Source organism: Carettochelys insculpta, chromosome 15, assembly GCF_033958435.1.
Source record: "Carettochelys insculpta isolate YL-2023 chromosome 15, ASM3395843v1, whole genome shotgun sequence".
Lineage (NCBI taxonomy): Eukaryota > Metazoa > Chordata > Testudines > Carettochelyidae > Carettochelys > Carettochelys insculpta.
The window spans coordinates 32978096-33003343 of NC_134151.1; the positions used below are offsets into that span (position 1 = coordinate 32978096).

General features: G+C 50.9%; 1 protein-coding gene across 7 annotated transcripts in view; it reads left to right on the top strand.

The window, feature by feature from the left end:
• LOC142021285 (proton-coupled amino acid transporter 1-like) overlaps window positions 1-24858 on the top strand; it is a 65546-nt gene extending 40688 nt beyond the window's left edge. For 4 of the 7 annotated variants that reach the window (XM_075009913.1, XM_075009915.1, XM_075009914.1 and 1 more), the window contains one exon: window positions 19595-24858. In XM_075009913.1, the coding sequence (XP_074866014.1) occupies window positions 19595-19857 (263 nt within the window). In that variant the 3' untranslated portion in view covers window positions 19858-24858. Of the gene's footprint in view, window positions 1-17461; window positions 17541-19594 lie in introns of those variants that run through there. The other 3 variants (XR_012647653.1, XR_012647655.1, XR_012647654.1) reach the window with 2 other exon arrangements.
• The last annotated feature ends 390 nt before the right edge of the window (window positions 24859-25248 follow it).

Below are 25248 nucleotides of genomic sequence, written 5' to 3' on the forward strand. Positions count from 1 at the left end.
GCTGGGTAGCCGGTCCTGGGGCATGCTGGTGCCAGAGTCTTTCTCTGTAACGTTCTCTTCTGACCTCATAAACCAAAAGGTGCGTGTGTGCACAGGGGAAACCCATCATTGCCACCCCCTTTCCAGAAAAGTGAGTACTGCAGAGAAATGTCAGCTTCAGTGTAGCTTATTTGCCTGCCCCCTGGTGTGTCCTCACTGCAGTATCTACCGTTAGAAGCAGACTCCCTCGCTCCCCTGGCTCTGCAGGTGTTGAGCCCTGGCTTCTGCTGGTTCAGCCAGGCTGACACCTTCCCCTTACCTCTGCTCCTCTGGTTACTACCTTTTTCAGTGCAGGTTCAGCTTTGACGTTTTGTGAAGTTTCCGAGTGATGTTTTACCTCGTCCTACCCCACTGATTTATGCAGTTGGACAATAGGTCTAAGGAGCTTGGGGTTTTTAAAATCTCTAATGACTTCTTCCTCTGCATTTGGAAGAAGATGCAGCTAGCAGGAAATGGAATTAAAAAGGGTAAGGCAGGTGTCCTGTTCTTCTGAGCTCTGCTTTGAATGGGGGGTTGTGCTGGAAAGATATCGATTGTTCTGAAGGGCAGTCCTAGAAGGGTTACCGGTACTTGGAATGCCTGAGTAGGACAGCACAGATAGAAGAGGGTGGGATGTGCATGAAAAACCACTGTTCTCCCTTCCTGTCCTATGGGTCTCCGTACCACAGGGGACAGTGTTAGAATGGAGATTTCCATGACAGCATTCCCCGAGTGCTGAGGAGAGCTTCCCCTGATTTACTGCTCAGGCAGAGCAGTGTAGTGGAGAGAGAGAGACCCCTATAGCTGGAGGGAACCGTTTCAGGCACCTAAGTGGAATAGGCTGGAGTGAATCTAGGGCTGGAGCTCCGCGGTTACGTCAAGAGGCCTGGAAAGAACAGCAGTTGTCCCACAGATGGTGGCTGAGCCATCGCCGCAGAGGTGCTAAGGGGGCGGTCAGTCGTGGCTGTTCCCTGATGTTTCTGCATCTGGAGGGAAGTGAGTGTGAGAGCAGAGGCTCCCACAGGATCAAAGCAATTAATTGGCTTGCATGATCGGAACAAGCTCATGATCTTGGCACAAGCCTCTGCGTCACAGCCTCGGTGCCCAAAGAGAGGGCACAGTTTGCGGGTGGGGGTTAGCCCAGCACTTTGAAACCTGCACCATTAGAAGCCCTTTGAATTGATATCTGTGGAAAGGACAACGGTTTTCCCCTGAGGTGGAGGAACTGCAGCTGGTGGTTTAGTTTTGCTGCTTGTTTTAATCTCATTTACTCTGAGCCACCACAATCCAAGGAGTTGCCAGAGGCTCACGATGGCCCGTTAAGCTGCCTGTGGCTCCTCTTGTCCTGCAAGTTGCCTCTGTAGGGTGGTGCCGTTGGGAAACGTGAGATGTGGGGTTTATTTGGGGTGGAGGGAGAGGAAACAGAAGAAAACAGTTCAAAGCAGGAGGTCCAGCTCCAGTTGCCCATCAGCATCTCTCTCTCCCCTGCCATCCGCTCACACCCTGAGCCCGAACCACCGTGGACCAAGGGAGCCCCTCCTTAAGCTGCAGCATTGGAGGTGTGGTGGCTCTTGCTGAGGGGTGAAGTCTCTTTTTCCATATGGAACGTTGTATGTGACCCGGGCTTCCTTTGCTCCTGGCCTGATGGCCGGCTGCTCTGGGAAGCAGCTGAGACTGTGCCAGTGAAGTATCTGCTTGTAGCAGTCAGTATCGCAGTATGGTCACTCCACTCAATGCGGTATTTGGGCCACAGGCAGAGCCTGCTTCTCAGGCCTAGGAGCCAAAGACCTGAGTTCTAACCTGGCCGGAAAGCAGCAGTGACCAGTAGGAATTCAGTGGGTCACCACAGTGGTGGTGGTTGTCTTTCCATATTCGCCTCAGCCCCAGCACCTGCTCTAACTGAATGCCCTCCCCTAGAGCCAGGCAATCAGCCCCCCTCAGAATAAATGTCCTCCCCCTCCCCCAGAACCAGACTCCCCCAGCCCCCCCTGCTCTAACTGAATGCTGGTGACTCACCAGAGCCGCCGCCAAAGCTACTGCCAAGGCTGCCACGCACTTCTCCCACCAAACAGTGGGACACGTGCGGAACAAGTGGAAGGCACTCCCTGCGTGTGGCTCTCAGGAGGAGCTGCACTTAAAGGCTCCAGAGCCTTCTACGCCACAATGTGCTGGCCAGCTCTCCACATGTGAATTCTGAAAGGCTGCATCTGCCATGTGGCTACAGGTCCTGGTGAGTTCTACCCTGAAGGCAGAGTCGGTTCCCCGTATTGTTGGAACACTTTGAAATTTAAAATCTACAACCGTATTTTCCCCCCAGTGTAAACATTCAAGCTTCTAGGGCTTTCGGTCCGGTTCTGCCAATATTATTTAGGTGCAAAACTGTCAAAAGAGGGAAAACAAATTTCTCCTCAACACAACTGAGGCGTTTCTTGCTCTGTGGCTTTAGCGCAACTTGATGAGAAACTGCTGGTAGCAGCAGCAAGACTATGCGGGTCTGTTCTCCATTAACCCCCTCAGCTCCATGTTCCTGCTAGTATTTTTCTTTCCCTGGGTGGGATAAATTTTTATGTGTACCCATGCATGTGTGAATGCACACCACCAATAGAAACATGGTGCCGGCTGTGGGGGGGCGCTCTGCTGATCAGCTGGGCGGCACTTGAGTCTTGTGTGGGCAGCTGCAGCATTGCTCTCCATCCAGCAGAACCATGGCAAACCACGGTGCTGGGGCAGCACAAAAGCCCCATGGAAGACTGCTGTGAGACCGTTCATCCTATTGCATGAGTTACTCAAGTCTGGCGTTTAGAATCAGGTGACATGCAAACTTGTTGTCTGTGCAGGCAATTTCTTAGATTAAAGCAAATTCTAGCATAGGCCTCATGGACTGTCAATTGCTCTTGTCAAAGAAGATCTGACGGTGATGAAAGAGAAACAGTTCTGAAAGTGCGCTCGGCTGTGGAGATCTTTCAGCTGGTGAGAACTCTTCAGAGGAGCGTTCCTGGCTCTGCAGCCCCCTTTCCCAGCTGTTGCTTTCAGCCCATTGCCGCTACAGAAGAGCGGCATGAAGAGGGGAATTCTTGTGACCCCTCTCCTTTTGCAGTGCCGCTTGTGCTCCTCAGATGAACATCTTGATCAGCGGTGGTCAACCTTGGCTAGTGAGTCGGCTGCCCGAGTGGCCCTCCTTCATTTCAGTGGGCCTAAAGATCGTCATAACCAAGATGGCCTCCTGAGATAGGGTCATTTTACTAGTAGACTTTATGGGCTGTGCCCACTGACCTGTAGCAGTGCTTGTGACTCTGCCAGCGTTGTGTAATTGGCACGTGCCTCACTTCATGTAGCTTGCATTACGTGCATGTCACTCTGTTAATACTGGCAGGAGAAAACCTACATGGACGGAGCCCAGTGGAATCTGGCAGCCCTGCGAGCACCGGTAAACAAAATGTCTTGCTTCATGCAGTCTGCAAGTTGGCCTCCACTTGTGCCAGCAGCAACCTGTTTACAGGGGCTAATTGACTAGTGTCACCTGCTCATCTGAAGCGGACATTCAGGGCCCAGGTGTTTGTCTAGAGCAAAGCACAGAGCTGTAGGTAAACAGCACTGTGGTAGTCATACTTGGAGTAGTCCTGGAAAAGTTCCAGGAATGCGGCCAAGTTGGTGATTGCTCCAAGTTGTTCCTGTTGGCATTGGAGGGTGCTGGGTTATGAGCAGGGTGTAGAAATAAGCTCCCTGCAGCACTAGTTTAGTAGAATGAGCTGCTGGCTTGATTGTGAATATCTCTCATCTATGCAGAGTGAGGGAATGAGTGGCCTCCTTTGCTGGGTTCTGCCAGTCTTCTAGTGTGCTGGCTCCTTCCCCTGGCGTACAAAGAAATCTGTCACCTCGAGGGAAGCCAGCACCTCAGTGCTTAACTTAGCAACAGTTTCTTCTTCTTCGAGTGGTCCCCATGGGTGCTCCACAGTAGGTGTCGGGCTCGCCCCGGCGCCGCAGCTCGGAAAATCTTCAGCAGTCTCCGTCGGGTCGCTCATGCGCCGATGCGCGTCAGCTCTTTGCGCGCTTACGGTCACGTGCGCAATCCGGTCCCCGCCAGTTCCTTCTCAACCGCTAATGGCTGCAGACGGAATCCTCTCCGGCTCCAACGCCTGAGATAGATAAGTCTTATTTTTTTCTCGTGTTAATAGGTTTTAACAGTTCTATAGTTAGTTACTCTGTTAAAAGTTAAAGACTATCTTAAAACTGCAGTGGCTGCCTCCGGACGGGGCCGCTGCTTTTGTTTGTCGGCCTTCAAAGGCCAGCGCTTGTTAACAACACCTAACAGACTGTTAAGTGTGCTATTAGCATGTAAGGACTCAGAATTAAGTTTTAACAATGCCATCTTCCCCCCCCCCCCCACTTTAAGAAGTGTGAATCTCGCCAGAGGCCATGCCTGCTTCGGATGGCCATAGCAGATGCATAAGGTGCTTTGGGAGATGCATGTTCCACAGAAGTGCTCCCATTGTTCCAAGTTTTCTAATAGAGCTAGAAAAGATAGAGAAATTAGGCTGAAGATGCTGTTAGTTGACAAAGCACTTCAGCCTGCCTCATCGAGGGCAACGCATGCGGAGGGCTCTTCAGGACCGCACAAGAGGAAGGCTGCCTCTTTGACCTCCTCTGTGCAGAAGAAAAGAAGAGCCTCGCCTACTCAATCCCTGCCCCTTACTGTTGGCAGCGGGACGAGTGTAACAAAGGGCCCACGCACGCTGGCTTCCTCCACTGGTAAAGACGCGGCACATGCAACCACTCAAGGCCCTGCAGCTACCGGGGAGACGGCACCGAGAGCTGTGCGGGCACTAGTCAGTCCGGCACCGATCGAGACTTCCCCGGAGGCACCAAGGATGACTGCACCGGGATCCACGGCACCGGCGACGACGGCACCGGGAGCAGTGGAAATCAGCATGACACCTGCTCTGGTACCAAGTTCACCAATAGGACCACCCGAAGGGGTAAAGGCTAAAACAAAGACCAGGCACCACAGCCCCTCTCCTGAGGTAATTGCGCTGCATCTGTCACCACGGTCACCACCGGAGATTCGATGGGCAGCAACACCTTCAGCCTGCCACAGATGTCCTTCTCCTTTTCTTCGGAGCCCATCACAGGGATCTGCACGCTTTTCTCCAGCATCTAGCGGAGATCCCTACGAGTCTTCTCACAGAGGCTCTCCTCATACGTCGGTATCATCTCGGAGGTCTCAACATTCCAGGCACCACCCTTACATCCTTGGGTCATGGTCCAGGGCCCCTGTCCCTGTTGCTACGACCGCCATCATTATGTGGGGCGTCATCATAGGAGGTCGACGTCTCACTATCGATCCCCGTCGACCACTTCTCAACACCACAGTGTTCTGCTTCCACCTGGGGGAACACCATGGGTTCCCCAGTCAGAGGCTGGGTCTAAAGACATTGAACCCCACCTCGAAATTCCACAAAGGCAATCACATCAATACAGCCAGGATCCAGAGGAATTGGAGGAGAGAGACCATAGTGATGCCTCCTCATCCTCGCCAGATGAGGCTGTGGTCTCTGAAGACATTTCTCCCGCAGATGACCTGAAACAGTTCCAGGAGCTGTTCAAACGGGTTGCTCGATCCCAAGATATTCAAGTGGCGGAGGTGCAGGAGAAACACCACAGGCTCCTTAAAAACCTCAGGCCCCCATCTTCTTCTAAAATTGCTATTCCTCTTGATGATGCAATCGTGGAGGCAGCCACTAATATATGGCAGACCCCAGCATCCGCTCCTCCTACCAACAAAAGAGCGGACAAAAAGTACTTCGTCCCTGCGAAAGGTATGGAATTTCTGTTTAGTCATCCACAGTCAAACTCACTAGTGGTTGAATCGTCCCGACACAGGTCCAAATCGTCCCAGTACAAATCTGGGGGATTGGACAAGGACATAAAGAAGCTGGATCTTCTGGGTAGGAAAGCCTACTCCTCTTCTACTCTGTTGCTCCGCATGGCCAACTATGCCGCTCATTTGTCGAATCACAATTTCGACAATTATTCCAAGCTTACTGCCTCATGGACTTCCTTCCAGAGGAAAAAAGGCCAATTCTTAAGGCAATTGTGCAAGAGGGCTACGTGGCTTCTCGAGCGGGCGTGCAGATTGCACTGGATGTGGCGGACACAGCGGCTCGCGCTGTGGCCACTGCAGTGGTAATGCGGAGAGAGTCATGGCTTCACACATCCGGCATTCCAAAGGAGTTACAGGTCAAAATTGCAGACCTCCCCTTCGACAAAATAAAAATGTTTGTTTGCTGAATCGACCAACTCAGTCCTACACTCGAGCAAAGATTCCAGGGCGACACTTCGGACTTTGGGGATATATACTCCACCGTTCAGAAGGAAGAAATTTTATCCTCAGTAACGCCGTTATGGTTACCAACAGCAACGTACCCAATTTCAACGGGGGTATGATCAGGGACGTCATCAGCAAACGCATTATAAGGGCCCTAGGTGCCGGCCTCAGCAGGGCAGTGCCTCCGCAGGGCAAAGTGCAAGACAGCAAGTTTGACGGGTATGTCGAGGGCCGCGAAGCCAAGACCGTACCTCAGTGCCAAGACCGTACCTCAGTGCCAATCTCAGTACATGTTCCATCACCGACTCGAGCCATTTTACCCACAATGGAAAAGCATCATGTCGGACAAGTGGGTATTGGAGATTTGTAAACACGGGATACATGATCCCCTTCCAGTCTTTACCTCCACCAAATCCTCCCACCGCACCCATTCTCAGAGACTCCTCTCACCTACCGGAATTAAGGCGGGAGGTGGACCACCTCCTATTCATAGGGGCGGTGGAGAGAGTACCGGAACAATTTCAAGGCAAAGGGTTCTACTCCAGGTATTTCCTGACGGAGAAGAAGACAGGAGGGTGGAGACCCATTTTGGATCTACACACACTGAACCAGTACCTACGCAAACAGCGCTTCAAAATGACTACGATGGCTTCAGTAATCACAGCACTAGACCATGGCGATTGGTTTGCAGCCCTCGACTTACAGGATGCGTATTTTCATATCACAATTCATCCAGCCCACAGGTGTTTCCTCCTGTTCCTTGTGGGTACAGATCATTTCCAGTACAGAGTCCTCCCATTCAGACTCTCTTCAGCACCCAGAGTCTTCACCAAGACCTTAACGGTGGTGTCAGCATACCTACACAGACAGGGAGTTTTCATTTTCCCGTACCTGGACGATTGCCTGCTAAAGGGAACTTCCCGGGCGGAGGTATTACGGATGATACACATCACCACAAACACATTTACCTCACTGGGCCTCATCATCAATTTCTCAAAATCAAAAACCGACCCCACGCAAAATATAGAGTTTATAGGGGCTCGGATAGACTCAGTCACGTCAAGGTGTATTTACCCGAGGCTCGTTTTCGTGCCATCGAATCCCTCGTACAACTACTAACGTACAGCCCCACTGTTCCAGTTCTCACGTGCTGACAACTGTTGGGGCATATGGCAACCACCATGTTTGTGGTGCGAAATGCCAGGCTGCATATGCGAGGATTGCAGCATTGGTTGGCAACCGTATACAAACCCTCAATCCACACCGTCCACAAGAGGGTGTCACTTACAACAGAGGCACGAAGCTCGCTAACATGGTGGGGAAACCCCAAGAATCTCCTAACAGGGGTGCCCTTCTGCCAACCGCAAATTACGGTGTTCATTACAACAGATGCCTCCCATATGGGATGGGGGGGCTCACATGGACAACAAAACCACTCAAGGATTAGGGTCCCCCGCGGAGAAGACACTGCACATAAACATATTAGAGCTCAGGGCAGTGTTCAATGCGTGCAGGCATTTTCACAATTATCTGCGCGGAAAAATAGTCGGCATGAATACCGACACCACCACCACCATGTTTTATATAAACCGACAGGGGGGAGCCAGGTCTCGTACGCTTTGGGCGGAGGTGGTCTGGCTCTGGAACTGGTGCATCGCCAACAATATAACCCTAAAGGCTTCATACCTACTGGGGGTCCACAACGTCAAGGCGGATCAACTCAGCAGACACTTTGCTCCCACTCACGAGTGGCAGATCCGTCCAGACCTACTCCACCAAGTGTTCCGCAGATGGGGTTTTCCCCAAATCGACTTGTTCGCCACCCGAGAAAACAAGAAATGCCCCCAATACTGCTCCAGAGCGGGCATGGGACAGGGGTCTTTGGGGGACGCCTTCATGATCCCATGGAAGGGCCCTCTACTTTATGCATTCCCTCCCACGACACTTATACACAAGGTCTTGGAGAAGAACAGAAGGGAGAAAGCATGCATGATACTCGTAATCCCAACCTGGGACCGACAACAGTGGTTCCCATTGCTCTTGCGCATGGCTCAACATCAGCCATTTCACCTACCAACAGTACCAGACATTCTCTCTCAGGCTCGGGAGTCAATACTGCACCCGCACCCAGAGAGACTTCGGCTACAAGCATGGCTAATCCATGGCTAAGCGCCTTAGAGACTACATGCTCAGAGGGAGTACAACAAGTCCTTGAATGTAGTTGGAGAACTTCCACCAGAAAGACTTATCAGCACAAATGGTTGCGTTTTTCCGAATGGTGTTCCTCCAGGCAACTAATACCCCAGGACGCCACCATACCTACGATTCTGGATTATTTGCTATAGCTCAAACAAAACGGACTTTCGCTATCCTCTATAAAGGTGCATCTGGCGGCTATATCAGTGTTTCGGCATGAAGAGGATGGATCAACCACATTTGCCCATCCTGTTGCCTCGCTTTCCCTAAAGGGGTTGGTGAACCTGTACCCCCCTCAGAAACCAATACCACCGTCATGGAGTTTAGACCTAGTTCTACATACCCTCTCGGGACCGCCCTTTGAACCATTGGCTACGGTCCCCCTCCGACTACTTACCATTAAAACGGCTTTCCTCCTGGCAATCACGTCAGCTCGCAGAGTGAGCGAGCTCACGGCCATAATGTCCATACCACCCTGCACGATCTTCTCAAAAGAAGCGGTGGTCTTACGATTACACCCAGCCTTCGTTCCGAAGGTCTCTTCAGACTTTCACATCAACAAACCAATAGTGCTGCCCTCGTTCTATCCTGAGCCTCACAACTCAAATGAAGAGGCACGGTTGCACTTACTTGACGTAAGAAGGACACTGGCCTTCTACATTGATAGAACTAAACCTTTCCGGAAAACGGACAGACTCCTGGTGTCCATTGCATCCAGGTCAAAAGGAGAAGCGCTATCTTCGCAGAGGATTTCAAATCACATTGTGTCTTGCATAAGACTGTGTTATGAGATTCACAAGACTCCTCTGCCAGTTCCTCCAAGAGCCCACTCTACGAGGGTGATGGCGGCATCAACGGCCTTCTTCAAAAGGCATCGTGCTGAGAGATATCTGCGGAGCGGTAACGTGGTCTTCCTATGACATCTTCGCCAAGCACTACACCATGCACAGGATGCTTGATGAGGATACACGCCTGTCGACAGCAGTCCTTTCATGGGCAAGCTGCACATAAATTGGGTACCCACCTCCTTTTTCGCGGGGGGGCGGTTACTGCTGGGTAGTCACCTACTGTGGAGCACCCACGGGGACCACTCGAAGAAGAAAGAGAAGTTACTCACCTGTGTAGTAACGATAGTTCTTCGAGATGTGTCCCCGTGGGTGCTCCACTACCCACCCATTCCTCCCCACTTCGGAGCTCTGTTTGTGTGTTTTCAGGGGCGTCCGGAGCGGTTGAGAAGGAACTGGCGGGGACCGGATCGTGCACGTGACCATAAGCGCGTGAAGAGCCAATGCGCATCGGCGCATGCGTGACCCGACGGAGACTGCTGAAGATTTTCCGAGCTGCGGCGCCAGGGCGAGCCCGACACCTACTGTGGAGCACCCACGGGGACACATCTCGAAGAACCATCGTTACTACACAGGTGAGTAACTTCCCTTTCCAGCAGGTGAAGTGGGTCATGGCAACATGTAACCCTCTCCATTTGCAATGCCATAGTCCTCTGTGCTGCAGGTCATCTGAGACAACTTTCAGTGCTGGGGCTCCTGATCTTCCTAGGGAAACTTACAGCAGAACAGGGACTGTCAGCCTGGACACTGAGCTCTGGTCTATGCTACGAATGTATGTGGGTTGGGTGCAGCTGCACTGGGGTGTGGAAAATTCCCACCCCGAGTGACGCACTCCTACCGACCAAATTCCCAGTGTCGACAGGAGGGCTTCTCCTGCTACACAGCTGCCACCTCTCAGGAGGGTGGAGTACTTCCACTGGTGGGAGAAACTCTCCCTGTTGGCCCAGGTGGCAACATTACGAAGCACCACAGCAACTCAGTATTGTAAGGGCAAACACGATCCTTCGGCTGCGTCCTTGCTCCTTTTTCTTACGTTCCAAAGACAAGCAAGAGCACACACTGGGTTCTTCTCCTGGGGCCACCTTTATGCTAGAAAGGGGCAGGATGAGCCCTGCACCCAGCTGGTCTCGTGCTGCTGAGACCTTACTAGGAGATGGCAGCACACCTCTATAAAACCCTGTGTTGTGACCCTTTGTGTTTAATTCCAGCAAAACTCAATAGAGAACAGGTTTCTGATGTAACCTTCTTGTGGCCCAACAGTGGCCAATCATTAGCTAACCAGTCAGGCTTGCTCCTCTTGTTGAAATAGATTGGTGTTGCTTCTAAGACCCTGACTTCATGGAGTGAACCCATGCAACGGGGTAACTTAGCAACCGACGTCTGATGCCGACTCCCAGTCAAGATAGCTGCTGCCTGTTTGTTCAGTCAGATGCTTTTCTTGGGTGGGACAAGATGTTGGACCCTTCAGATCCAGTGGCTGTAATAGAGTTGAGTTGTTTGCCTCTTTAGACGTGAATGGTGGTTGCATCCTCCTACTCCCCATTCCTCATGCTGCAGCCGTATTAGCAAAGTGACCTCTGGCCAGAAAACCTTGGTGTTGGGGGCTGAGAGGCGACCTGAACAGAACCGCGTTTCCTTCTAAGCATGTTTCAGGCCCCATTGCACAAGAGATCTGGTTTCTGGTGACCCATATTAAAACAAACAAGCCCTGGATGGAAAAAGGCAATACTTGGAGACCTTCAGTTTTGTTTTTTTCCATGTCTTGGGCTCGAGGAGTTGGAGGTCCCCCCCCCCCCGGCCCCGTAAATGAGTAGCAGACAGCATTTTTTGACAGGACATGTTTTCAAAGCAATCAACCAATTTCCTTTTTTCTCTGGTCATGGTGATTGTGCTTAGAAGTGTCCTACTTTCACTGTGGAGAATCTGTTTTGTTCTGCAGAATCCAGTTGTCTTCCTTAGGATATTCTGAAAAGCCTTAGCAATGCCATTGTGCAGCAAAGATGAAAGGGGCTGGAGAACTCCCTCCACCCCTTTTCCTTTCCTTGTAACTTGGCTGGCTGGGGCTTTGGCCTTTTACAGCATTTTTTTTTTAAATTGATTGATTTTTTTTTCAAACTTCTGTCTATGGTAGTTACCAGCCCCACGACTGCAGTGATGGAGTGTTTTGGGCACAAATAGTTACTACACTCCCATGAGAGAGGGAAGTGGTGGTACTGCTATTTTATGAAAAGATTGAGGCATTGTGAGGCGAAGTGATTCACCCAAGGTCACACTGGACATTGTTGCAGAGGCACGATGAGAACCCAGCTGCCTAGTTGTCCTAGGCTAGTGAAATGGCATACACCCAAGATAATATGCTTGACAGCTAACAGAACATCCCACTGTTTGTTGGGGATACAAAAGAGCAAGTAGATACAGGACAGTTCGGTGGGTTCCCTGGAAACGTTCAGACTGGAAGTGATCGTTCCCAGATGTTAGAGTAATTTCATTGAATCCAAACCATCCCTCGGCACTGGTTCAGCAAGTCAGGTGCCCTCCAGGAAGTTACATTCACACTTGTGACATGAGGCTGGAACTTAGGGACCTAGTTGGCTGTCCATTTTGAAGTGTCCATCTGCTGCTTTTTGGTTATTTTCCCCTTTATCAGCAACTTCCCTCTCCCCTACCGTTCCTCATGATCTGTCCAGCCAGCAGATCTAGTTAGACACTCTTATAGGAATCTCCTCTTCCTATCCCCAGTCTCTCTGAAGTCTTGCTGTTGGTTAAAAGGTGAAGTTTCTTGGTGCTGTGCCTTAAAACTCAAGGCCAGCATTTGAAAACAACTTGTTCTCCAGAGACACCAACTCCTGTTCAATAATTTGCTGTTGCTTATTAGCAATTGAGGTTTGAAGTACGTTTTTTCCTGCTGCTCTTACAGTCTGTTTGCTTCGAAAGGCAAAGGCATATGCTCTGCTCTTCTTACTCAGTCACCAGTGGCTTTTTTGCAGTCATTGAAATTCAGATTCATGTAACCCCTGCACAGTTTTGCTTTTATCTGCCTGAAAAATGCAGACATGGGGCCTTCTTAGCAAGTTTGCCTGCCTGCCTGCCTTAGCATCTCGCTGCCAGCCCCAGGTCGGGGAGAGGAATCCAGTTGAATCTGCAATCTTCCAATTCTGCAGCACCTCCCAAAAGACAAGTTGTATTTGTACATGTTTAATCAGAGCTTTGTTATTCAATGAAATGATCTCCAGCTGTATGGAAAGGGGCATGAGAAATTCCTAAGTAGACTTTCCTTGTACTGCAACTCTGGGGGCTGGTCCAGAGGAACTTTTCCTTGGCTGACCACCCCTAAGTTCATACATTTAACTGTGGGATCCAACTGTTGCCCCAGGATGGACTGTTTTGTTCTCTCTAACTTGCTACCTTCCAGCTGGACACTGAGACTGAGATTCCCTGTCACGAGAGGCTGTTCAGAACTGGAGCAGAGACACTGCTAGCTGTCCTGTATCCATTCTGTGGATAAATGGGATTTCCCCTGTGCTTTGCTTGGCCAGTTCGTTGCCTTTCCCAGCTACTGTTCTGAGAGGAGGGGAGTGGGGAGAAATTAAATGAGCGTTAACTTGTCATTTAGGTGTTGGTAGTGAATGAGCTTTGCTTGCAATGTAAGATTGCAGGTAGTTTGCTTGGCTAGTATTCACTTCTGAGAGCAGCACTACGCTGCTGCTTGTTGATCGAAGTTGTGTCGCTCAGGGCTGTGAAAAAGCACCACCCCGCACTCCCTGCATGACACCGCTTACAGTGACCTATGTATGCAGCGTCTGTCCCAGCAGGAGATGGCCTGCTGATGGCTTAGAGCCGCTTCACCAGACATGCCATGGTGGTGCAGCCTGTGTTTTTTGGGAGCCAGTCAGAGGTGTGATGGTAAAATCGAACACCTCCCTAGAATGTAAGAAGAGAAGGCCGACCAGTTGGGGAACGAGAGCAGAGGTTGATTCAGAGACCCCGAGTGTGTGCTAGGGAGAGGATCCTGAAATGTGAGCCTGCCTGCAGACAAGGGGGTGGCTCAATACTTAGGTTACATCTGTACTAGGCCAAGAACCTCAACCCCAAATATGCAGTTTTAGCTATACCAATCTTGTAGCTAAAAATCAACATCTGTGCTCGCTACCTTGTCTGTCTAGACAGTTTCTCCCTTCAACCTCTCTCACTCTTTGCGTGTTGTGAGGATTTCCGGGGTCGACTATGACCCCCGAGAGCTTGATTTTTGTGTGTCCAGATTAGACGTGCGAAAACAAACCCCAGAAGATTGACCCTGAGCAGGTTGATCTTCCATGGTAGTGTGGATAAGCCCTTGGTGATGACTTGGGAGAACCCAGTTCAGTTCCCAGTTCTGTCATGAACGCAGTGTGTGACTTTTGGCAAATGACATCATCTTTGTGTCAAGTATCGGAGGGGTAGCCGTGTTAGTCTGGATCTGTAACAGCAACGAAGGGTCCTGTGGCACCTTATAGACTAAACAGAAAAGTTTTGAGCATGAGCTTTCATGAGCACAGCATCTGATGAAGTGAGTCTGTGCTCACGAAAGCTCATGCTCAAAACTTTTCTGTTTAGTCTATAAGGTGCCACAGGACCCTTCGTTGCTGTTATCATCTTTGTGCTTCACTTTCCCATCTGTAAAGTGGAGATAACGGCAGCACTGCCCTGCCTTATAATACCCTTGGAAGGATCAGTGTGTTAAATAGTTGAGGTGCTCAGTGTGTGGATTCTACAGCAGTGAGGACCAGATAAATACCTAGACCTTCTAAACTTTCAATCCCCACAGCAGTGGATCCAGAGGATGGCTTTAAAGATCCACCACTTGAGCTTTTAGTGCATGGATTTTTTTCTTTTTTTTTGGCGGACGTGGGGGGTCCTGAGTTATCAAGAAGCGGGTTATCATGACACCAAGGGATGCTGGCCTTATCAAGAAATGGAGCTCTTGGTCTCCAGCTTTGAAAGAAAAAATATGAGCAGCTTTAACTAGCATCTAGGAGGAAGATCAGCAGGCCTGGGAAAGAGAGACTCTGCCTGAGTCCAAAGAGCCCCCTGCTAAAAAATCCAAGTTGGGAGAACTGGCACTAGTTGGCTTACATCAGAAGAGCAAGCGCACCAATAGCTTAGCTGCAGAAAGGGAGTGTCTCTTTTAGCCCAAGGCCTCTGAGCAGTTCAGCTGACGTCGGTACATCCCGAACTAAGGATTTAAACACTCGGCTGCAGTGAGCCTCTTCTTTTCCTTGTCTCTCTGCAGTTGGATTTTTGGGATTGTGGCATGAATGCGTGCTCCCATGAGGCCATGTTGGAGGGTGGGAGCTCTGCCTGAAATGAATTGCAGGTGACTTCCCCTGCCCCATGGGCAAGAAGCTGCTGTGAATGCTCTCCCCCTCTGTTTAATATGGTGTGATGAGGGAGCGGACATGATCAAAAGGAACCACTGAGCTGGGGCTAGGAGGGCCAGTTTTCCTTGTTTCACCTCTGCAGGAAACGTGCTGTGGCATTACAGGGCCTCAGCCTTCACAGCCCTCGGTGTGAGTCCTTCGTCCGGACTGGATTCGGCAGCTCCTGCTCAGTTCTCTTTTCTCTCCCATTGCCAGCAGAGCCCTTGGGAATTCTTTGAGTCTCTCCTGACCTGTTCTTCAAGTGGAATCACAGCTGACATCTGGTCTACTTGTCCTTCCCTGACTCACTCAAATGCACTTCCTTCTACCCCAGGGATCTGCCAACCTAGAGGAAGCCAGTTATGGCTGCCGCAAAAGGCCACAGGGGTCTTTTCAACCCTTCCTAGTGATCTCTAGACACTGCCCCTAGCTTGGGCCTTTCTTTGTTGATTTTTCCCTTAGCATGAGGATGCTGTTTAATGTATCATTCCAAAGATCCCCTCCCGCTTGTCTTCCTTCTCCCAGTCTTCAGCCCCTGATGGGCCAGAAGCTGGATGCTCACCCTTACCATTGATGTGACACCTCGTCTTTCCTTCCGGCCTCCACTTTCTCTCAGCCTGACGTCTGCCGCTGCCGGTTCTGCCCACCTGGCCTCTTTGGCACTGCCCTTTGCCAGGCTGAGCCTCCCCAGGGGAGAAGACTGGCTGATCCCATGGCACAAATGGGGTTGCTGCTGCCTGGCTGCCTTGGCTGTGCCATGGCTTTTCTGTTCCACTCAAAGCTTCACTCCTTGGGTAGCTCCGAAGGCTGTATTGCCCACGCCCGTGGCCAAGCAGCCTGGGGTCTGTGTGTTTAGTGAAGAGCTTGCTGCTCGCCCTCCAGGGCATATTCTGGGCTCTTCTTTTGGGGCAGGGGAGAGAAGGCTGTCTTAAGGAGCCTCACTTCACTCCACCAGGTTCCTTCTTATCTAACTATGGTCTTCAGAGGCCTTCCATCACAGCAACCTCCTTCTCCTCTTCATGGCAGTGGAAATGTGTTCCTGTGATGCCTTGAGGTGCTGAACGCTGTGGTCAGAACAACGCTATGAGATCCATATCTTTCCCCAGGCCACTCTCAGCTCTGTCCTGTTACGGCTCTGGCTCAGGCAGGTGGCTTCTTCCCCCATTTTATAGCAGCATAAGTTGGGTTTAAGCATAACTCGTGGTCTTCCTGCAAACCTGAGTCCCTCCCTTTTCTCCTGATACCTGACTTGTTTGTTTTCCAAGTCAGCCTTGGGAGGAGAGAGAGATGAGTCTGGGGAGTTTGAAGTGTTTTGTAATGCAGGCATTGGTTTTGGCCTCTCACCAGCTCTGTCAGAGACATGCCAGGCCTCATTGTAGCCCCATATCTGACTCCCAGCTGTGCGCCTTGCAGCCAGTTAACTCTACCAGGGCTGGACAACAGATTCTGCCCCCCCACCGCACACGCACACGCACACGCACACGCACACGCACACGCTTTGGTGAATTTATCTTGATTTCGAAGGCAGCTGTCCCAGCCACCCCCAAGAGACGCCGTAGCAGCGTCTGATCACTCTGACCCACCCAACTGATCAAATTCAGCAGCTCTGTGGGGAACGTTTCCACTTTGTGCCTCTTGCATCATCCCTCTTTTCAAAGCTGCAGAGCCTGCCCTTGAAGCTAAAAGTCCCTTCTCTCCAGGGCTTGCAGTAGCTTACCTCTTTGCCTGGCAGCATTCATTCAGTAAGTGCACTGCAAGTCTTTGCTGGAAGAGGTCCGATCGACTGGAAGCTGGTGGGAATTACTTTTCAGGGCAATAGTCTTTGCTGTCTAATTCTTTACAGGTGCATACATAAAGGGGGCAGGGGAGGGAGTAGGTGCATGGGCCCTCCAAGTACCTGGTGGTGGGGGGCACAGAACTTCTCCTGCCCCTGGACCATGGCTGGGGAATTGGAGTTTCTCTAGCTCCAGGGGACGAGCAAGCATCTCTGGCCGCAGGGTCTCTGGGCACGGAACACACCCCATCACACTCTAATGCCTGGGTGCGCCCTGTCTGTGACTGAACCCCTCGCTCTTCTCGTCATCCTGCTCTGTTCCTTCCACACCCTGTCTGCGCTCGAGAAACCTCAGCAGCAAATGGCTGTGTCTAGTGACTGAGTGACTTTTAACCACTCCTGGGCGGGTGCTGACACCTCAGGAGGTAGAACGTTTTGAGAGGTTACGTCAGGAGTTCAGCTTCCCCTAGCATCCCTTTCCTTAAACGTTGGGTAACAATGCTATTGGCATCCTCGAGCTGCAGTAGGATCCTCTCACCAGGAAGAAGCAGCGTTACTTTTGCAATCTCATCTCTTCCAGTATGTGCAGAGCCAGTGCATTTGCGGGGCGCTCGAGCTGGCCTGACCTCCTACGTGGCAGTGTCTTACCAAATCCGTATGCAACAGCTGGCTGAAAACATATCTGATTTCTCTTATCTTCCCAGGGTACTTCAGGGATTAATCAGGGGCAGGGGAAACCTCCTCACCAGCCCCCAGTTGGGATGTTTTCCAGCCAGAGAGGGGGTTCGTAACTCAGTTTTCTAAAGTCCTTGTGCAGTACTGTGCCACTGCACCCTTTGGGGTGGTGTCCTTTTGACCACGTGCCTGGGGACTTGTTCATACAAGCAGGGCTGATATTGTCTTCCAGGTACAGAACTGTGCTGTGGAACAAGGGTGAAGGGCCACTTCAGCTTTGTGCCTTATGGAAAATTGGTCTCTCCTGTAATCCAGTGTTCCCTAAGCTGGGCGCTTGGGCAGCCACTCTGGTGAGATTCGGATGCCATCCAGCTGGTTAGTAGAGTGCCCACAGCCAGCAGCATGTTTCTACTGGTGGTGCACATCCACATGCCTTGGCACACCTAACAAAATTAATTCTGTCCATGGATGGAAAAAATGAGAAGAACTTGCTTTGTAATTGGATGGATTTTTAGTCACTTGTCTGTATTCTCTTTCCCCAGTAGTGCTGCTTATGTAGGGCCTAACACAAGAGAGCACCAGCCTTGGCTGGCACTTTGGACACTATCGGAATAACTGGTTGTAACACTACAAGGACAGTGTCACCTCACGCTTTCAGGCATGGGGTTTTGTGCCGTTCCTTACATGCGTTAGGTCGTGCCCACTCACTGATCTCTTGGGCTGGAGAGAGTTCTCTTTCCAGGCTAATCTACACTTGCAGGAAGGTCGATCTTCCGGAAGTCGATTCTGCTGCATCTCTTAAGGGCACCAAAGGTCTGGTCTCGTTCAGCCTCAAGTGGCGTGTTCGCTCTTGTTCTCAGGGAGCATGCCTGCTGTGGATCAGGGGCTGTCCTGCCACCACCACCGGGGCCCTGCAGCTCAGCAGTTAGCTGAGCCCTGTTGCCACGGTGCCATTAATGGCTCTCACAGCACAGCCAGCTGAATTCCTCCTGCTTCACTGTCAGGATCTCACTTCCCCTGACCTGGGCCTCTGTTCCCCAGGGTGCCCAGGAGCAGGCGAATGTTGGACATGTCAGAGTGCTGGATCAGCTCCCTCATAGTGCCGGTGACCCAGCTCCTGCCTTCCCCCCTGCAAAACCCTGGAAACTGCAGGAGCCTTGTGGGACAGAGAGTTAAGTTGGCAGAAGAGGGGCCTAACCTCAAACCCTAACTTGCTCCTGGATCCCCAGCTGGGCCCAGGGAGTCCAGCAGCTGAGGAGGAGTTGTGGAGGTTCATGGCTTATTCCACTTGAGGCAGCTGTCTGATGGGTCCTGGTCTGGTCAGTGAAGGAACCTTCCCCATTGCTAGCGAGGCGTAGGGCTGCCAGCCTTTCTGTGGCCTCACCAGGGGAGAGCATAACACACCTCTGACTTCAGCTTAACCAAGACCAGGCTTCTCTCTAATTTTATGTGCACCGAGGCATGTGCTGATGTGCACCACCATGTTGCTGGCTGTGGGGGCTCTGCTAATCAGCTGAGCGGCACCTGAATCTCTTCTGAATGGTTGCCCAAGCGCTGAGCTGATGGGGAATGCTGATCAGGACCCCTTGGTCTGGTTACTGGCACAGGGGACCCTGAAGGCGAGTGGGCATGGCCAGGGACCGGCCTTTTCTGGGCTAAGGTAATGGCTGTGCATCTTGGGGCTGCAAACCGGATGGATTCCCAGAGTGAAGCTGCCACACTGGGGATTTCTGGGGGCAGCCCCACAGGTTTCTCATGATCTCACAGTGCGTTAGGTGTGTCCAGCGACAATGGTGCCAAACCCGTGTGCATCCCTGGAAGACGAGTCCCCAGGCTGCTCGTGGTACACGGTACAGCAGGTCAGTTCACTGTAAGATGAGTCTGGGTGACCACACAGGACTGATTCAGGTGTTCACCCACTGAATATCAGCACGCCCGCAGTGTTCAGCATGTGCGCCTGTTGGTGGTGCGCATCCGCACATCTTGTGGCACAACAAAATTTATTCCACCCATGGATGGAAATAATTAGAGGGAAGCTGGCCAGGAGTACAGCCTAGGGCTGTGGAGTGCCCTGTCCAGTGGTCAGCGCTGCCTCTGAGGCAGATGAGGTTGTGGGTGGATCGGGGTGTGCTGTAACTTTAACCGTCGGGGGGAGGGAGGAGGGAAGAGACACCCAGGCTCCTGGCTTCCAGGTGGGCAGGAGCAGAGAGGTCACCCATGTGGCTGGACACTGCCCCTCTCCCCCCACACTGCCTTGTTTGCCTTGCAGTATTATGGCCAGTCCATCTGCCCAGCTCAGGGGGCAGCGGTCTCTCTCCTAGTGGCAGCGCTCACAGCCTTGTGCTTCTCTCTCTCTCTGCCCCAGGCCTGCTGGCGATCCTGATCCCCCGCCTGGACATCGTCATCTCGCTGGTGGGCTCCGTGAGCAGCAGTGCCCTCGCTCTCATCATCCCGCCCCTGCTGGAGATCACCACCTACTACTCCGATGGCATCCACCCCCTCACTGTCGCCAAAGACCTCCTCATCAGCATGCTGGGCTTTGCGGGGTTTGTGGTGGGGACCTACGAGTCCCTTTGGGCGCTGGCCATGTCCCCCGTTTCCAACACCACCAGCACCTTGGTCCAGTGACCCTAGCCCAGCCCAGCCACGCCATACGCTGAGTGGGTTCTCGTTGGAGGCGTCGCAGCTGCTCTTCCTTCTCTTCCAACGCCTGTGTCGAGGGGAAGAGAGGCCGAGCCTGAGAGAACCAGACCCCCAAGTCCCTTTCCCACTCCTCTGAGTGTGCGATTCCCGCCTCAGGGGCTCCTTGCTGGGAACTTTGCAGAGATGCTTGTGGCCCCTGGCAGGGCTGGGCGGGGTGGGCTGCCTTGTTGCAGAGGGAGATGACATCTGGGGTGCTCCAGTTTGAAGTGGGCCTGGTTCTAGACTACAGAGTACCAAGGGCTGGGAAGAAGGCCAGGGGCTCTTTCTGACATCTAGATAACTGCCTCTGCCCAGAAAGAGAACCTGCCACCAGTCTCTGTGCCAACTTCCTTTTTCCTCAGTACTTTAATTCGTGGCGACAGACACCAGCCAGCGAGTGACGCATGAGAGTCCTCAGAGCTGTATAAATTAGAGGCAACAAGGGGAAAAGGAGCAGGAAACTGCCAAACGAGAGACTCTCGCGTGCGCTGGCTTGGCAGGCTGACAGCCACCCCTGTCTGACATTCTTGGGGTGTGAGCAGGCTGGTTTGCACAGCCACCCCTGTGAGCACCAGATGGCATTGTTCATTGGAAGCTGCCTCCTAAGCCGCTTTATCTGGGCATTTTTCAGCCTAGGTTTCTACCGTGCTCCGTCCTTCCAAGTTGTGAGATGCTCGTGGGTTTTCTCCTGAGCAAAACAGCAGTGGCTGGGTGTGGGAGGAGGCGTGTCTGCTCTTGGGGTCTGAGAGAGGAGTTGGGGGATCGTGCGAAATCCCTGACAGTTTGGTAGTGGGGCACCCCTGCTCCTTTTAGACTCTGTAGAAAGGATGTGGGTTTATCGGAAGCATTAAGAGCACATGGAGCAGGCTGTGATTGGTGCCTGGAGGCTCCGAAGTACTTAGCTGCTGAAGCTGTGTTTGGCTTCTTGGATTAGGAGCCAACTTGCCTTTACACCTGGCTTTTCAAGAAAGTGCCTGCGACAGGGATGTCCCCTTGGCAGTATTTCTTTAACCCCCCCGCTCCAGCCCCTCTGCCTGCTTCAAATGCACCCCGCCTTACAAAGGAGATCTTGTGTTTACACCCATCACAGCCTATCCCCTGCTCCCTCTGCTACCCCACTGTTGTAGATCACTGATAGCACAACTACTCAATCACCTCTGTGAGATCTGAAGGCACTTTGTTACAATGAACCCACATTCCTTTTCTGTTCCCCAGGTGATCTGCTACCCCTTCACCCTTCCCCAGTGAGCTAAGTGCTGATCATTATCTGTTTTAACCATTGGTTTGAGGTGAGGAAAGGGAGCTGTCTCTTTTATTTACCTTGACTTTGCTCTGGAGCAAGTGACACACTCTTTAAAGCTTTGTCACTGCGTGTGCTTTGCTAAGGCATGGCTTGACGTGACATCTCTGTGACATCTCTCCCATTCATGCCACTTGTAACCATTTGTCAGTGATCAAAGGATTAGAGTAAACCATCTTGGACGTGGCTGCAGGTCTGATTTATAAATCTCTTCCTTCTGGTGAGCATAAGAGGACGTGCTCACATAATTGAGCTGGAAGTAGAGAGGGGATTTAGCATGTACTTCTGCACATGAATGCATCAAGAGCTACTTTGTAGCAATTGTTTTTTTGTAATTCAGTTTTTTAAGTCTATTTTAAAGGCCTTGCCAACCCCGGCAGAGTGGTGTGTTAAGCCCATGTCTGACAGTGCATTGAGCTGAACTTATTTATTGGCTAGGGTGGATTTCACTGGCAAGCAGGGGAGGCCAACTTGTAATCATCTTGGAATAGAAGCCTGGAAGCCAAATTTGCTGCAGGTGATCAACAGAGTTTTGTTCCCAAGGCCCCATACGGTTATATGAATGGGCTGGAAGGTGGGTTGGTGTGGTCTGTAAGCCACCCAAAATCTCGGCTCTCAAACTAATGTAGCCATGGAAAGAGAGGTATTGTATATACAGTCACTGGGGCATTTTGTTCAGGTCGAACTGGAGCGGGGTTTCATTGCCCCATAGCCACAAAGTGGCTGTGTTAGGCAGCTGTGCTTAGCCTCTACGGCCCTGGAAATGGAGTCAGTGCACCTGGGAAATGGCAGAATGGCACTTTTCAGACACTTTTTTTTTTTTTTTTTAATGACAGTTCCAAAACCTGTGGCTGGTCGGTCCTGCTGCGCCCAAGAAGCAGGGTTGTGAATCCCTGACCCCAGGGCCTTACTGGAAGAGGTGGGTTTGTGCTGTGGCAGTAGCACTTGTTGGTTTGAAAGGGCACACTGGTAAATGGGATCTTGTCATTTTGCACTCCCCCAAAGCTGCTGGTCTCTGGCAGCCCTTCGGGAGATATCAGAGAGTCAATTATGGGCCTACGTTTTCTGTGTTTCTCTCTCTTTCTCCCAGTACAGTCCTAATGCAGATGCTTCCATTAAACGGAGAGTTTGTGTCCTTCATTAACTCCTCTACCTCAGACCATGTCCTGACACAAACTCTTCACAGGGCATTAATTTCATATCTCCTTGGAAACAGCCTGACCAAAACAATTCATCCTGGCACCTCGCCCACCCCGTCATGGGGCAACCTTTTTTGTCCGCTGCCTATCCCCTCTTCTTCAAAGACACAGAGCACGTCCACCCCAGGGGTTCACCTTTCCTTCAGAGATTCCACCTGCCCGCACCCTCTGCTGGGTTTGTGCAGCCAACAGGTTCCAGGAGTGAGTCTCATCTGGTCCAAAGAACCAGCCTTGGGCTCAGCAAGAAATACCATGGTTGGTTTGAACTGAACTTGAGGCAGATTTTTGGCATGCTGGCTTCCTGTTTCTGACCCTGCAGGACAGTGGGGCTCAGTTGTTTGGTTGTTTAGACCTTTTCTGAGAGAAGACAAAGTGCCAGGCTGAGAAACTGTCTGGAGATGAGTTCCAAGACCCCTCTTCTGTTGTACGGAGGGCAGAGGCTGTGTAAGGAGCCTCTTTCCCTGCAGTGCCGTCACAGTGTAGAAGTCGCTTTCATTTCCACATAGCATGCATCGTTGTTGAGACCTCTGCACTGGTGTGTCCAGGCCTGGTGGTGTCCTGCAAGGTTTGCCAGCTAGTCAATTGGTGAAGAAGCTGTTTTAAGGTGCTGGTAGCGACAGTTTATGCCCCTTTACCTGTTTACTGCCACTTGCATCATCTGCTGCAGGGGTAGGAGGGGGTGTCTGCAGCTGCCAAGCAAAACCTGTTCCTGCTGCAGCTTTTCTGTGGAAGAGCACGACCCCAGCAGCCAGTGAGGGCTCCTTCCTGTTCTTAGGTAATGCTCTCGAGTTGCCTTGATGTCTAGCTAGTGCGTCCCCCTTGAAGACCAATGACACGTTTCTGGTGTCAGTTGTTGCTTTTGGTATAAAGTGCAAGTAACTGCATTGCAATCCATGTGAACCATGTTAAGCTCAGCGGGTCCTTACTTCACGGATCTTCGCTAGGAATGGAGCTTGACTTGTAAACGATCACTGTATATTGATTCCTCTGGAGCCTAGTGTGCCACTTCTCCGGTGTCTGATTTCATTACTGACATGCAAATCACTGTGCTCCGCCTTTCTATCCCACTTCATTGCACGCTGGAGTGGCGGGGACACTTTCTCTTGGCTTCCTGGCTTTGTCTTCTACTTGATAGCCACCAGCTTCTGCATCCTCTTATCTCCCTGCCAGCCAGCCCGCATAAGGTTTATTACATCAATGGAACACTAATATGCCCACCTCCCACCATGCCCACCCATCCATAGTGCTGCTCTTGGCTTTTCAGCAGTGCTGACTGGCTGCTGAGATGGTGTCTGGTCACAATCCCCACTGCTGACAGGGGCAGTTCAAGTTCATCCCAGTACTGCAGTGACCTCCTCTTCCCCCTCCATCTTTTCTACCAGTGTGAGAATTCTCGCTACTGTAATGAGCACTGTCGCGGGTGATCACTTCTAGGCCATTGGCAGCCCTGAGCTGTAACAACGCAGAACAGCTCTGGGGACTGACTGACTGACTCTGTGAGCACTCTTGCACACAACAGGATGTAAAGGTAACTTGGCCGAGCGCTCGGCCAATGCGGAATTGCTCTCTGAATATTAGCAACTCGCTGCTAGTGCAGAAGACGGGCAGACTGTTTTGGCAGTACGAGCTGCCTTGTCCGTCAGCGTTAGAGGCATTATAGAAGTGGCTGTATCTACTTCAGGAGTCTCATTCTACATGCATCTCCTGCCATCCCTCTCTAATGCCTGTAGGGCTTTGGTTCTGGTAGGGGTGCCACATCCTCCAATCAAGGGAACAAAAAGGGCATTTCGGAGCAGAGGGAAAGAGTGCTTGACATGCCCATCTGCCATGGTCAGGAAACACAGGACAAAATTCAGCTTTGGAGCTACCCCTGTTTATCAGGACTAACTGTTCAAAGTCAATGGCATTTCCTGGATTGACCCCTGATGAAAACGGCCTTAAGTCCCTGGTGTTTAGAATGAATGGTTGACCTGGCAGTTCAAGTAACTGAATTTAGACTGTAATCAGTACTGAAGCCCTTGTGTTGCAGGAGCTTCTAGATTCTTAAGATCAGGACATCATTCAATTTTTTAAAAAATATATTGCCTTTCCCCCCGTAGTGAAATGAAGACAGCAGCCTGGGGAGCAGGGTGTATTTACTTGGGGTTACACTTCTCCATGGAATGACTGAATAGTTGCTGAGTAAAGTGTATTTTGACATGTCAAATTTTGGACTGGATGATCAGCAAGACAGATCATTTGACTTGTGTGTTGTCAGTGGGGTCAGTTACCGGGACAACTCTGTGTAAATATATCAAATCTCTTCATGTTTACATTTTTTCATATATATGTTGCCAGTACACAATACGTATATCTGCCCAGTGAAAGAATTTACTTGTGTTTGGTGTTCTACCTGGATCATGCATTCTTTATTGTTTTATTCAATAAATAAAGTCTATTTTTATTTTATTACTGGCTTCTGTAATGTGATTTTTTTTTTTAATACTAATGACTTTATTTTTTGTCAAAACAAAAAGCAGTCAAGTAGCACTTTAAAGACTAGCAAAATGGTTTATTAGGTGAGCTTACCTAATAAATAATAATACCAAAATAAATACCTAATAATTATTTATTAGGTAAGCTAAATAACTATTTATTTCGGTATTATTATTTATTAGGGAAGCTCACCTAATAAACCATTTTGCTAGTCTTTAAAGTGCTACTTGACGGCTTTTTGTTTTGATAGTGTATAGACTAGCACAGCTTCCTCTCTCTTACTATTCAACATGCAAGGCACTTTATTTTTTGTGTGAGATACATTTTATCCCTTGGGCTAAATGTCCACAGTTTACTTAACCA